Genomic DNA, 15,706 nt, shown 5'->3' with positions numbered 1-15,706 from the left:
GGCCGCAGAGTATGTAGCGGGCAGGAGTCGGGAGCCCGCCCCATACAGACTGCTGAGCGCCGCCATGCTTGTCAGGTCCGGCCCTTCTTGCCCGAAGCAGGACTAAGGGCTGGAAAAGTTCACCTGCCTGGCGCCCGGAACAGCATGTCCCGGGCATTGGGCGATAGGTCCCGGTGTTTCCTGGAGCACTTTGGAAATATGGCTGAACTATTGATCCCATGACCAAATCAACGTAACGCAGAGCTGTTACTGTATCTGGCATAAAGACTTATATGGGGGCATCTGTTCTCCAGACCAGTCTCCAGCTATCATTGCATATAAAACAAAAGCCGGGGTAAATGGACCACTTGTAGCCTGACGTCTGGCTTGTGGCCCAATGTCGTGCAAGCGCCTTCTGATGGTTTGTGTAGACATGGTTTGGCGCCCCAGGCTGGGTATGTGATGTTCAATTTCATTTGCAGGACAGAATGGATTGCCGCGCACTTTTGTACTAATCTGATGATCCATTCGTTCAGATAGTTGTCGGTCTCCCAAACCTCTGGGATATACAGCATGGGACAGTGCTGACATCTCGGCCTATGCATATAACTATCTGCTAAAGCAGTGTTTCCCAACCTGGGTGCCTCCAGCTTTTGGAAAACTACAACTCCCAGCATGCCCGGACAGCCTTTGGCTGTCCGGGCATGCTGGGAGTTGTAGTTTTCCAACAGCTGGAGGCACCCTGGTTGGGAAACACTGTGCTAAAGGGATAAACTAAGGTCTCTCAGTGCAAACATTCTGTCCCTCTAGGTTTGCAACAAGTGGCCATAACTGGCATGTCAACGAATAGGAGGCATTGCACAAATATTCTGTACTGGTTTGATCCGATTTCTGAGGTTTCATGTGGCTGAAAAAAAGTGCTTCTGATCTGGGTTTTATACCCTTGAAGCCCCTCCTCCATGTCACAGATTGTCACAAATGTGATCATTTGCATATCTTGGCGACACTTGCTACTTCTTAGATTTGCATAATGTTACGTCTTATCCTTCTTGATGTTCCAATTTCAATGTTGAAGAGTGAATTTTGTCTCACAGATAAAGACTATATTAAAGGGGTAGTCCAGTCCTGAAAAACTTACCTCCTATTCTTAGGATAGGGGATAAGTTTCAGATCGCGGGGGTCTGACTCCTGGGGCCTCCTGCGATCTCCTGTACGGGGCCCCGGCAGCCCGCGAGAAGGGGGCGTGTTGACCACCGCACGAAGCAGCGGCTGACACCCCCCCCCCTCAATGCAACTCTATAGCAGAGCTGGAGCGCTGGCTTCGGCAATCTGCCTTAGCGATGTATTGAGGGGGGGTGTCGGCCGCCGCTTCATGCGGTGGTCAACACGCCCCCTTCTCGTGGGCTGCCAGGGCCCAGTACATGAGATTGCGGTGGGCCCCAGCAGTCGGACCCCCCGCGATCTGAAACTTATCCCCTATCCTTAAAGGGGTAGTCCAGTCCTGAAAAAAACAATTCTAAGGATAGGGGATAAGTTTCAGATCGCGGGGGGTCCGACTGCTGGGGCCCACCGCAATCTCCTGTACTGGGCCCTGGCAGCCCACGAGAAGGGGGCGTGTTGACCACCGCACGAAGCGGCGGCCGACACCCCCCCTCAATACATCGCTAAGGCGTGTCAGCCGCCGCTTCGTACGGTGGTCAACATGCCCCCTTCTCGTGGGCTGCCAGGGCCCAGTACAGGAGATTGCGGTGGGCCCCAGCAGTCGGACCCCCCGCGATCTGAAACTTATCCCCTATCCTTAGAATTGTTTTTTTCAGGACTGGACTACCCCTTTAAGTATAGATCAGATATGAAACTCTGGTGTTAGGCACGGATCACAAATGTAAGGGGGATCTGGCATAGGTGCCATCCAGCATGCAGCAACGGATCAAAAAATGTTGCATGCAATAGTATCTATTCCAGCCTATGGAGCAACGATTGGAGCATTGGAATTGTAAGATAAAGCTTATTGTATCCAGTGTTTATATTAAAGGGGTACTGTGGTGGGAAACATATATATATATTTTTTTTCTTTTAAATCAACTGGTGCCAGAAAGTTAAACAGATTTGTAAATGACTTCTATTAAAAAATCTTAATCCTTCCAGTACTTATCAGCTGCTATATGCTCCAGAGGAAGTTCTTTTCTTTTTGAATGTATTTTCTGTCTGTCCACAGTGCTCTCTGCTGACACCTCTGTCCATGTCAGGAACTGTCCAGAGCAGGATACATTTTCTATGGGGATTTGGACATTTCCTGACATGGACAGAGGTGTCAGCAGAGAGCACTGTGGCCAGATAGAAAATAAATTCAAAAAGAAAAGAACTTCCTCTGTAGTATACAGCAGCTGATAAGTACTGGAAGGATTAAGATTTTTTAATAGAAGTGATTTACAAATCTGTTTAACTTTCTGGCACCAGTTGATTTAAAAAAAAAATGTTTTCCACTGGAGTACCCCTTTAAGGATGCCTCTGGATTGCCATATGGGCACAGGCTGTTCATTTCATGATAAATGCTCTTTACTGTAAGGCCTGGTGTCCCAATTTTCTGAGATTTATGGTAAAATTCTGTTTGTGTCCCAGGACGTAGTGACCAGTCTTTGCTTTGGAAGATATGGAAGAGAGGACGATACTCTGATTATGACCACAGCAGGTAACATTGCTATAAAAGTTTTTTCTCTTATGTGAGATATATCTCCCTTTTCTCTTTTCCCACAAATCTTTATATTGTACCCGTAGGCGGAGGTCTTATTATTAAGATATTAAAGAGGACGGCACACTTTGAAGATAAGGATACATCTCCCGGCCCTCCTACTGGACAAAGCATTAAGCTCAGTGTACCCAAGAAAACCAAACTGTATGTAGACCAGACCCTTCGTGAGAGAGAGAACGCTGTGGGTAAGATGAACTATGACCCTTGCTATGCTACAGAATACGTTTTTAGCATCTTCTCCAAAAGATGCATCTAAGATTGTATTATTCCTGTTATAATCGAACAAAGATGGGAATACAGCAATGGCTTTTATTTCTTGTATTTAAAAAAGAAAAAAAAAAATCCTTACCTTTTCTCTTCAGCAATGCACCGTGTATTCCAAATGGATCTGTACCGCCTTCGTCTTAGTGCTGCCCGAGCCTATGTTAAGGCCCTAGACGCCAGCCTCACTCCAGTATCCTCGACAATGCAGGAACCACTTACTCTAAATGCTTCTGTAAGTACGTGATACTTTGTGGTCATGTTAGACTATAACCCCTAAAATGAACCTGTCAACAACAAAAAAAAAAATTTGAGGTCCTAGGGACAAGTCGAAAAAAAAGTGTGTATAAAAATGTTTTTAAAAATCATCAACAAAAAAAAAATACACATATTTGGTATCGCCGCGTGCGTAATTGTGCAAACTATTAAATTATTATATTTCTGATCCTGCACAGTGAATGGCGTAAACGCAAAAAATTCCAAACTACAAATTTGCTGATTTTTGGTTACCGTATATACTAGAGTATAAGCTGAGTTCTTCAGCACGGTTTCGTGCTGAAAACGCCCCCCTCGGCTTATACTCGGGTGAACAAAAAAAACGCTTCTGGCTTAGCTGTGAGGGGATGGGCCAGGCCATCCATCTTTGGCCATCTATGCTGCAGGGACCGTCCGGTGGGCAGGGTTAGTCGTTCCGGGCTGTCCATCTTCACCGGGAGGCCCTCTTCTTTGCTCCGGGCCAGCCCCGAACTAGTGACGCTGCATTGACGCCACGGCGCAGGGACGTCTGCTGCGCACGGACGTCCCTGCGCATCGTCGTCAACGCAACGTCACTAGTTCGTGGCCGGCCAGGAGCTGAGAAGAGGGCCTCCCGGTGAAGATGGACAGCCTGGAACGACTAACCCTCCCCACCGGACGGTCCCTGCAGCATAGATGGCTGAAGATGGATGGCCCGGACCAGCTCACCTTTCCTTCCCACCGAGAAAGCAACAACTGGGGAGGTGAGTAGAAAACAAAAGGGGGGTCTGGATGATGACGAAGGGATTGAGGGGGGGGGGGATGATGAAGGGGGGGGATGATGACGGGGTGATAATGACAGGGTGATGATGACGGGGGTCTGGATGATGACAGGGGGGTGAATGATGTATTTCCCACCCTAGGCTTATAGTCGAGTCAATAACTTTTCCTGGGTTTTTGGGGTGAAATTAGGGGCCTCGGCTTATATTCGGAACGGCTAATACTTGAGTATATATGGTACATTACATCCCAAAAAAAAAATCGTAATAACAGTGATCAAAAAGCCAGAACTACACAAAAGTAGTACCATTAAAAACTACAGCTCATGGCGCAAAAAACAAACATGAAAGTTATAGGGGTGAGAACATGGTAATGAAGAAAGTTTTTTTTTTTTTCCCCCAAGGTTTGCATTTTTTTTAACCATAAAACTTAACAAAAATTATTCAAGTTTGGTATCATTGGAATCGTTTGGTATCAATGGTATCATCGGACCCATAGAATAAAGATGGATTGTCAAATTTACCGTATTTTGAACTCCGGAAAAATTATTACCCTACAAAATTGTGCAATTCCATATTTTTTCTTCAATTTTGCCCTGCATATGATTTTTTTCTGGCTTTGTAATGCATTGTATGATTAAAAAAAAAGTGAATCAATGGAAAGTCCAATTTGTCACGCAGAAAATGAGCCCCAATACAACTTTGTCAGTCGAAAAATAAAAAAAAGTTATGGGTCTTAGAAGGTAAGGAGGAAAAAAAACATGAGCCAGAAAAAAAATTAGCTGGGTCATGAAGGGGTTAAGTAGCCTACTGTAATAAACGCAGAAAATTCTCGGCGACCTGCCACTGCAGCACCATTGTGTTTGCTGATCGTAGCTTCAACTATCTGGGCCGCATCACACCTGCTCTATGGTAATGAATACTCTGCTGTTACGCCGTTGTATGTTTCCCTGACTATCCTGGCGCGCAGTATTTGGGAACATATACGTGGAGATGACATTTATGTGATGCTATCTATGGTGTGATCGACCAATCATGGCCCTTGTACAACATACATCTAATACAGTGGTCCCTCAAGTTACAATATTAATTGGTTCCTGGACTACCATTGTATGTTGAAACCATTGTATGTTGAGACCATAACTCTATGGAAACCTTGTAATTGGTTCTAAAGGCACCAAAATGTCATCCAAAAATTGGAAAAAGTGAGAATTAAAGAAAAATAAGTAGATAACTAATATAGATAAAGCAAATCCTTACATATAAAAGTAAGAAAGATCTGCTGGGAGCTGTAAATCACTGTCTATGTCAGTGTTTCCCAAGCAGGGAGCCTCCAGCTGTTGCAAAACTACAACTCCCAGCATGCCCGGACAGCCAACGGCTGTCCAGGCATGCTGGGAGTTGTAGTTTTGCAACAGCTGGGGCCACCCTGCTTGGCAAACACTGGTCTATGTAGAGGACAGGAGCTTCTTCAGGGTCCTGTACAGTACAGTGTCCTAAAAAGTAATGGAGTCGCCCTCACCAGGTGTCCAAAGGAGCAGCTAACCCTGGTACAGGTAAAGTGTACAGAACATGTAATACCTCCCTGTACTGTAGGGGGCGCTACTAGACACTCACAGTGCATACGCATCAGTAATACAGGGGTTTTACCAGTGAATGCCCATTCTCATTGGTCGGTTCTTCCAGCCATTGACAGGTATCACAGATCTGGACTGTCTGTAGCATTGTATGTTGAGTCTGGTTTCAACTTACGATGGTCCAGAAAAGACCATTGTATGTTGAAACTATTGTATGTTGAGGCCATTGTAAGTTGAGGGATCACTGTATTTGAACTGTGTTCATACACTAGTGGTGGCTATATGACATTAATAGGTGTGTCTATTATTTGGATACACACTAGCCTATTCCCCTGAGGACACTCCTGGGTATCTATTCATTGACCCCGGGAGTAGAAACATACGCTGGGAATGCTGATTTGACATAATGTTTCTCTCCAGGGAATAACTGTGTAATATATATGGTTGTCCCTGTTGGATTGTGTGGATGGATATTAATCCAGCCACCTTGTTGTATACCTGTGCTTGTCGTCACCACTACGACATTGACATTTTCTTTATGCTAACGATTCCAGGCTTTTTGTATATACGGAGGTTTTACCAGTAATGATTTATTTATTTTCTTTTGGGAATTTACTTTTTTCCTGAGCGTTTGGTGGATTTTAGTAAATACCATTTAAATGTTCCATTTTATGGAACCTCTTACCTTTTGTTCTATATTGCTAAGTAGCCTACAGACTGTTCATGTGCAAGGAAAACATTTGTATCCAATTTTATCAGACAATGAGATCTAAGATTTTTTTGTTATTTTATGGCCCAATTTTGCAAGCTTTAAAGGGGTACTCCGCCCCTTGACATCTTATCCCCTATCCAAAGGATAGGGGATAAGATGTCAGATCGCCGCGGTCCCGCTGTTGGGGACCCCTGGGATCGCTCCTGCAGCACCCTGCTATCATTACTGCACAGAGCGAGATCGCTCTGCACGTAATGACGGGCAATACAGGGGACGGAGCATCGTTATGTCACGGCTCCGCCCCTCGTGACATTACGGCCCGCCCCCCGTCAATACAAGTCTATGGGAGGGGGCGTGGCGGTCGTCACGCCCCCTGCTATAGACTTGCATTAAGGGGACGGGCCGTGATGTCATGAGGGGCGGAGCCATGACGTCACGCTGCTCCGTCCCCTGTATCGCCCGTCATTACACACAGAGCGAACTCGCTCTGTGCTGTAATGTTAGCGGGGTGCCGCAGCGGCGATCTCTGGGGTCCCCAGCAGCGGGACCGCGGCGATCTGACATCTTATCCCCTATCCTTTGGATAGGGGATAAGATTCCAGGGGCGGAGTACCCCTATAAGCCTTTTTTCGTCTATCTATATGAACACAATTTAGTTAGTGATTGTTTCTTCTCTTCAGGTTCAAGGAATTGGTCCTCGGTTCAAGCTCATCCTGAACTTACAGAACACATCCGTGAACCGACCTTCCATGCAGCTGCTGGTTAGTTTCCTGTATGATGAACAACTTTACCAGCTTAGACCGGCATTCTTTAAGGTATCTCAAAGCTTTATGGTACTGTACATTAATGGACTCTAATGTGAATGTTATCCCATTATTGACCCCTTCATGAGCCAATTGTTTTATTGCACCGGACATTGCAACAGAAAGGTGTTGGACCAGCTATTGGGCTGTTGCTAGGTGGGTGATGGTCATCAGTGACAGACTGGCACTCAATAGGGAAGGAATAAGTGGCTTTTAACTACGGTATTTTCCGCCGTATAAGACGCACTTTTTCTTCCCCAAAACTGGGTGGAAAAGTTGGTGCGTCTTATACGGCAAATACACATTAAAACCCTGTCCTATCGCGGCGGTCCCTGCGGCCATCAATGGCTAATACAGGACATCACCGATCGCAGTGATGCCCTGTATTAACCCTTCAGACGCGGCGATGAAAGTGAGTCTGAAGCGAAAGTGACACTAACCCGGCTGCTCAGTCGGGCTGTTCGGGACCGCTGCGGTGAAATCACGGCGTCCCGAACAGCTTGCAGGACACTGGGAGGGACCTTACCTGCCTCCTCGGTGTCTGCTCCGTGCCGGGATCCCCTGCATGGCCGGCGCTCTCCTTCGTCGTCATCACGTCGTGGTGTACGCCGTCCCGTCATCCAATTGGAGCGGCGTGCGTAGCGGCGTGATGGCGGCGATGGAGAGCGAGGATACCGGGCAGCAGAGACGTTCCGGAGCGACGGTGACACCCCAGGGACGCGGCAACAGCGATGGAGGGCGACATCCAGGGCAGCGGTGACGGGTCCGGAGCGGCGAGGACACGTGAGTATTACCTCCTATACCAGTGGTCTTCTACCTGCGGACCTCCAGATGTTGCAAAACTACAACTCCTGGCATGCCCGGACAGCCAACGGCTGTCCGGGCATGCTGGGAGTTGTAGTTTTGCAACATCTGGAGGTCTGCAGGTTGAAAGTTCAGAATCTTTTTTTTTTTTCTTCTAGATTTTCATCCTTTAAAATTGGGTGCGTCTTATATGCCGAAGCGTCTTATATGGCGAAAAATACGGTACATCTATATGTAATAGAAAAAGGGTCATTGCCATTATCTCTAAGAGTTATGATGAGCAGAATGCCAGTGCTAGGTTATATTTACTGACCCAGCAGACCCAGATCACTGTGCGGATTTTCCCCTAAAATCTTCTGTTCTTATTCCTTCCATGCAGCGGTCAATAACATATTCTCAGAGTCCGTTTAGCACTTGGAGCTATACTGTTTATGCAGCTCCTGTTAAAGGGGTTATCCAGCCATAAGAACGTATCCCATCTCCACAGGAGGAGAGGGCATAAGTGCCTGATCGTGGGGAGTCCGACCACTTGGACACCACATGATCTCCTGTATGGGAACCTGGTTCTCCTCGCATCCCGAAGCTGCAGACGCCAAGTCATCTATTCATTTTTATAGTTTCACCGGAGATATGTGGGTACAGCCCTCGGGAATAAGCACTGGACATCCCCTTTAACATCCATGAAATCTGTTTTTAGAATCCATCCATTGGCCAGCACCAGACCAGACAGGGCGAAGGGGTCCCTCGTTTTAGAGATAGGTACAGGTCCCTGAGGAAGGACCCGCATCTATCAGACATTTATGGAGTGTCCTGTATAGCTGAGCGAGCAGTGGTCACTGGTAAACACCGCTCACACTGCTAGAGACTGCCACTCACACAGCACTAGTAAGAGACAGCATCCTTTAGTTTATTTTGGTGGCAGCAGAGAGCCTTTTACACAGTGTATTATTATTATTATTATTATTATTATATATATATATATATATATATATATATATATATATATATACACACACACACACACACACACACACACACACACACACGGCCATAAATGAAAATGAAGTATTTCTCACAGAAAAGGATTGCAGTAACACATGTTTTGCTATACACATGTTTATTTCCTTTGTGTGTATTGGAACTAAACCAAAAAAGGGAGGAAAAAAAGCAAATTGGTCATAATGTCACCAAACTCCAAAAATGGGCTGGACAAAATTATTGGCACCCTTAAAGGACAACTGCAGGATAGGGTAGAGATGTAAGGTAAACTTCAGAAACGATGGGAATGTCGGCGCTGACCAAGGAGAGGACAATAGAGCCAGGTGTGTAGCAAACAGATTTAATCCAATGCGACGCGTTTCACCGCGCTTGCGCGGTTTCATCAGGCATAACAAACACTTCTCAGGGAGGGATTTATATACACGCAGGTATTAACCCCTAACTGCAGGATAGGGGATAAGTGTTTGATAGCGGGGGGTCCGACCACTGGGACCCCCGATCTCCCTAACGGGGCGCCGCCATAAGCTCTCATGGTGAGTGCTAAGGCGCGTAGCGTCGACCTAGAGGTCGACGGTGACGCCCCGTCTCCTCCCCGTCCCCATACAGTTCTATGGGGGATGCAGGGAGAAACGAATGCTGCCTCCCTGCCTCTCCCATAGAGATGTATTGAGGAGGCGAGCTGGCCGCAACGTCATGCTGCGGCTGGCACGCCCCTTGCACGGGAGAGCCACGGCCCCGTACAGGAGATCGCCGTGGGCCCCAGCGTTCGGACCCCCCGCGATCAAACACTTATCCCCTATCTTGAGGTTAGGGGATAAGTGTTTGTAACGCTGCAGATATCCTTTAACTTAATATTTGGTTGCACACCCTAAAATATCTAACTGAAATCAGTCGCTTCCTATAACCATCAATAAGCTTCTTACACCTCTCAGCCGGAATGTTGGACCGCTCTTCCTTTGCAAACTGCTCCAGGTCTCTCTTATTGGAATGCGCCTTTTCCCAACAGCAATTTTAAGATCTCTCCACAGGTGTTCAATGGGATTTAGATTTGGACTCATTGCTGCCACTTCAGAACTCTCCAGCACTTTGTTGCCATCCATTTCTGGGTGGTTTTTGACATATGTTTGGGGTCATTGTCCTGCTGGAAGACCCAAGATCTCGAACGCAAACCCAGCTTTCTGACACTGGGCTGTACAGTGCGACCCAAAATCCGTTGGTAATCCTCAGATTTCATGATGCGTTGTACACATTCAAGACACCCAGTGCCAGAGGCAGCAAAACAACCCCAAAACATCATTGAACCTCCACCATATTTCACTGTAGGTACTTTGTTCTTTTCTTTGTAGGCCTCATTCCGTTTTCGCTAAACAGTAGAATGATGTGCTTTACCAAAAAGCTCTATCTTGGTCTCATCTGTCCTCAAGACATTTTCCCAGAAGGATTTTGGCTTACTCAAGTTAATTTTGGCAAAATGTAGTCTTGCTTTTATGTCTCTGTGTCCGCAGTGGGGTCCTCCTGGGCCTCCTGCCATAGCGTTTCATTTCATTCAAATGTGGATGGATAGTTCGCGCTGACACTGATGCTCCCTGAGCCTGCAGGACAGCTTGAATATCTTTGGAACTTGTTTGGGGCTGCTTATCCACCATCCGGACTATCCAGCGTTGACACCTTTCATCAATTTTTCTCTTCCGTCCACGCCCAGGGAGATTAGCTACAGAGCCATGGGTTGCAAACTTCTTGATAATGTTGCGCACTGTGGACAAAGGCAAATCTAGATCTCTGGAGATGGACTTGTAACCTTGAGATTGTTGATATTTTTCCACAATTTTGGTTCTCAAGTCCTCAGACAGTTCTCTTCTCCTCTTTCTGTTGTCCATGCTTAGTGTGGCGCACACAGACACACAATGCAAAGACTAAGTGAACTTCTCTCCTTTTTATCTGCTTTCAGGTGTGATTTTTATATTTCCCACACCTGTTACTTGCCCCAGGTGAGTTTAAAGGAGCATCACGTGCTTGAAACAATCTTATTTTTCCACAATTTTTAAGGGTGCCAATCATTTTGTCCAGCCCATTTCTGGAGTTTGGTGACATTATGTCCAATTTGCTTTTTTTTCCTCCCTTTTTTGGTTTAGTTCCAATACACACAAAGGGAATACACATGTGTATAGCAAAACATGTGTTACTGCAATCCTTTTCTGTGAGAAATACTTAATTTCTCGAGCGCTTCATTGGGGGACACAGGACCATGTGTATATGCTGCTTGCTGCTAGGAGGCTGACACTAGGCAAAAAAAACAAAAGCATTGGCTCTTCCCGGCAGGATATACCCGCCTCCTGGCTCTGAGCAACTTAGTTTTTAGCTTAGTGACAGCAGGAGGCAGACACAGGTATGGAGCTCTCCAGACCTGGTCTTATTTCTTTAGTTTTTTTTCGTAGTTTCAGCGTCTAGTTAGATTTTCTCTCCTTTGTTGTTTTTTCTACTGTGGGGCCACAGGAGCATGTCACTGCCTGATCCCCCCATTTGCGAGGTAGGGGCATGGTGCATTGCTGAATGGGCCGTTTCTATGTGGGTGAGTATGTTTCCTCTCTCCCTCCCTCACTCCTCCATTCCCCCTCTATTCCTTTCCTGCACCTCAGTTCTTCTTCCCTGGATGGGGGTATTTTCCTGGAGCCGGGACTGTCTTTCTCGGGACATTAGAGGTTAACTCCCGTTAGCACCCTCCGCCAGCTAACCTCTGCCCTGTTTCCTGCCGTGCAACTCACCTTTTTTTTAACTGTTTCACAGCTCCGGTGTCATGCACGGGGGGGGGGGGGGGGGGCTCATCCCTTAGTTTGTCTTCATTCCAGTCTGCGGGCGGAGAACACACTGTACTCCACTGCTCGGGCCTGCCGGTTGCTCCGCCAACCTCGGCCTCCGTTGTTCCTGCGGCACTCAGTGCTGTGCGCACTGCACTGCGGCCCCGCTGCTGTGCGCCCCCCGTTGGTGTTCCGGTCCGGGCCGCGGGCGGTGACTCTAATTGCGCCCGCGGCTCAGGCCTAGTCATAGCTCCGCCCACTTTCCGTCACAGTGTTGCACGCCTGGGCTTCTGGGGGCTCCTCCTCCTGGCCTCTTATCTCTCAGTGCGCACTCCGGGGGCAGGTCTTAACCTATCCTGTGGGAGTGCACGCTTGGGGGGGCTGATTCCCCCCACCCTTCCCTCTTCTTCACCCTATGGGGCTACAGCTCGTGCTCCCGGGGTCAGCTGGCCCCTCCTTCCCTGCTCCTGGCCCAGCGTGGACCTGGCTGAACACACAGTCCTGACCTGCCGCTCAACTTAGCATTTCTGCCGGTTATTCTGCTGCTTTCTCCTCCAGCTGTTCCTTCAAAGGACCTGCTTCTATCCGGACACAGGAACCTGGGTGTATTCACTCGGTGTCTGTCTGGCTGTCAGACTTACCAGGATTTTTTTAGTTTATTATTTCATGTCCGACCCCAGACCCGACCGGCCCCCACCGCCACCCCGGTGCGGCTCCTGCGCTGGTCACTTATTATTCCTGCTCAGGCTGTAGAACCAAAATGCCAGGCGGTTCCTCTGAGCCTACTTGTCCACCCTGTGCATCCCTGCGGTCCAGTACTCCCCTGGCTACCATGCAGGATGGTCTGCTGGACTGCAGGAGGTCTGATCCCGCTCCTGAGTGGGTCTCCTCTCTTTCTCAGGTGATCTCTGATTTGGCCAGGGTCTCCCTGGAGGTGGCCTCTGCCTTGGGGCGGTCCTCCTTACTTTCGACTACTAGGGAGACGACGGTGGGTCCTCCCCCTCGCCATTCCCTACGGCCTTCCCGTGGCCGTCCGGGTCTCCTTTCCTCCGCCTCGTCCCCTGAGTCAGGCCTCCCGCTGCCACCGTTCCCGCCCTTGCTCCACCTCCTCCAGGCGCTGCCACAACCGGTCATCTAATGTCCGTTCCCGGTCTCTGCGTCCCCGCTTCCAGTCCACCTCCACACATTCCAGAAAGCCTGCGTTGCGTTCCCGGTCCCCAGGGGAGCTTGTGTACTTGGTTTTGGACCCTCCCTCTGACTGAGAAGAGACTTCCCGTATGTCAGATTTGGTGGACAGTCTGGTGTTGGCAGTCAGGGACACCTTCCACCTGCAGGACCCAGGAACTTCAGGAGCGGTCCCTGAAGTGTCCTTCCGCCGTACTTGTCGTATTTGGTGAAATTCGCTTTTGAGGCAGTGGGCTCGGCTTTGTCGCCAGCCTTGGCCTCTACATGGGTACCCAAAGCCCTCTCTGTTTGGGCTCTTCAATTGTGCCAGGATATTTTAGCAGGTTCCTCCCCCGGCGATTTGGCGGATTTAGCTCAGCAAATCGCTAATGCCGGGGATTACCTCTGCTCGGCCTTCTTGGAGTTGGCTCGCTGAGCTGCCTTTGTCTCAGGCAACCTGGTGGACCTTCGGCACTCCATGTGGCTTAAGGCTTGGAATGCTGATGCAGCCTCTAAGCGCTCCCTTACTGAGCATCCTTTCCTGGGGTCTCGTCTCTTTGGCAAACGCCTAGATGAGATCATCTCAGAGGCTACCGGGGGCAAGAGTTCCCTCTTACCCCGGAATCATCTGCGCTGTTCGGACTGGCAGCTGAAGACTTCTTTCTTTTGCCCCTTTTGTTTCTCTGGCCTCCAGGACAAACCAGTGGCCTCACAGGATAGGAGGGCGCCGTCTTTCAAGGCTCGCCCCTCCTGGAAATCGGGGAACCGTTCCAACCGCCCCTCTTCCAAGTCCGGGACTCGCAAGCCTCCCACTGCCTGAGGGTGCGCCCCCATCCGAGTCTTCTCGTCGGGTGGGTGGTCGCCTGTCCCTCTTTCGGGACTTTGGCTGGTGCAGGTTCAGGAGGTCGTGTCCCAGGGCTTTCAAATTGAATTCTCTTCTATTCCCAGGGATGTTTTTTTCCGGTCCCGCCCCCTTCGATCTCCCGCTCTTCCTGCAGCTTTTCAGGTGGCCCATCGCAACCTCCTTCCCAGGAAGTGATAGTGCCGGTCCCTCCTCGGTAAAATTTTTCTGGGTTCTACTCCAATCTCTTCTTAGTTCCCAAGAAGGGCGGCACTGTACGCCCCATTCTCAATTTGAAGCTTCGTCGGTTCTCCTTCTACTTTGGGACTAAAGGAGGCAGGTATATCCTGCCAGGAGGAGCTGACTTACTTTTGTTTTTTTGCCTAGTGTCAACCTCCTAGCGGCAAGCAGCATATACCCATGGTCCTGTGTCCCCCAATAAAACCTCCGAGAAAGAGATTTTACGGTAAGTACAAAAATTTACTTTTTCTTGAAAAATTTCAGGGGTGCCAACATTTACGGCCATGACTGTATGTATGTGTGTGTGTATATATGTATGTATGTATATATTAATTATTATTATTATTTTTCTTTTTTTCAATCTCTGGAATACCCCTCTAAAATGTGTTTACCAGCATCTTGGCCTGAAATCCGAATTCTGGGCACTTTATTTTAAATGACAGCTCCATATTAATCCGTGTTTATCCATTCTATCTTAGATCCCATTGCTGGTCCCTGGCTTGAACTATCCTGTGGAGACGTTTGTGGATTGCCGCACTGATAAAGGGATCTCTGATATAATTAAGGTAGGTCATGGATAGTAGACAAACAGGCTCTGCACTCCACAGCGTATTATTAGTGGCTAGACCAGGTATATGACATAACTAATACCTCAAAGTTCCAACTCGGGGACGCTCTCACATGGAACAGGTAGTGAACTGAAGCAAATGAGAAAAACAGGCAATACTGCAAAGGGATGCACACGGTGAGGACTTTATTTCATGCGGCAAGACGTTACATAAGCAGCGGGGAAGTAGAAGGAAGACGCGAGCCCCGCTGCTCATGTCTTACCGCATGTAATAAAGTCCTCATTGTGTGCGTCATCTTGGGTGAGTGTATTGCCTGTTTTTCTCATTTGCTATAATTGAGTTAGGTGTCCTCTGTCTTTGGCATCTTCGTAGTCCTCAAGAGCAGCTTACCTCCCAGTCCATCACTATCTGTAATGGCAGAATTACAGGAGATTCTGCAGTGCCTGGATTTAAAGGGGTACTCCGCCGCCAGATATGTTATTCCCTATCCAAAGATATGTTATCCCCTATCCATATCTGATCCCGGGGTCCAGCGGCTGGGAACCCCTGCGATCTCCTCCGCGACACCCCAGTCATCCGGTGCACGGAGCAAACTCCGCTACGTGCTGGATGACTGGCGATCACAGCCGCCACCCCATTCTATTTATGTCTATAGGAGGCGGCGTGACTACTGTGTACTAGCCGTCACGCTCCCTCCCATACACATTAATGGAGGGGGCGTGGCGTAATGTCACAATCACAGAAGCCCCAAGCTTCCATGACCGTAACGCCGCAGCACCGGCACGGAGATCGTGGGGGGTCCCAGTATCCTTTGGATAGGGGATAACATGTTGAGGGGATGAGTACCCCTTAAAGCTTTACCCTGTTTTCTGAATGCAGATAGCGGTGCATTTTAGTTCTCATGTCTCCCATAGATCCACTAACCACAATGCCCGTTTAACAGTGCCAGCCAAGTAGCTATTTGTTACTTGCCTCCTGCTCGTCCTGAAGAAGCTCTGTACTCTGCTTACAGGAAGATGAAGAGGAAGTTACTGCAGAAGTCATTGCCCATGACAGGAAAAGCAAAACAAAAGTTAAATGGTTTAAAGGAAAGATTTAAAGGAAAACTGTCAGCTTGCTCCCCCCGCACTAACCAGCGGTTCTGGCTGGTAGTGTGGGGGACGCTGATCAGTTTGATGCCTACCATACCCGGAACCGCCC

At 48.4% G+C, this 15,706-nt stretch overlaps 1 protein-coding gene across 1 annotated transcript in view; it reads left to right on the top strand.

Moving 5' to 3' along the window:
* BBS1 (Bardet-Biedl syndrome 1) overlaps positions 1–15,706 on the top strand; it is a 61,703-nt gene that overhangs the window by 42,998 nt on the left and 2,999 nt on the right. The window contains exons 12-16 of the mRNA XM_056527527.1: positions 2,599–2,668; positions 2,755–2,913; positions 3,091–3,224; positions 6,972–7,106; positions 14,417–14,503. Of these exons, the coding sequence (XP_056383502.1) occupies positions 2,599–2,668; positions 2,755–2,913; positions 3,091–3,224; positions 6,972–7,106; positions 14,417–14,503 (585 nt within the window). The remainder of the gene's footprint in view (positions 1–2,598; positions 2,669–2,754; positions 2,914–3,090; positions 3,225–6,971; positions 7,107–14,416; positions 14,504–15,706) is intronic.

This window comes from Hyla sarda, chromosome 6, assembly GCF_029499605.1.
Source record: "Hyla sarda isolate aHylSar1 chromosome 6, aHylSar1.hap1, whole genome shotgun sequence".
In the NCBI taxonomy this organism is placed as follows: domain Eukaryota; kingdom Metazoa; phylum Chordata; class Amphibia; order Anura; family Hylidae; genus Hyla; species Hyla sarda.
Note: the sequence above shows the minus strand (reverse complement) of the source record. Positions and strands in the feature narration are given on the sequence as shown.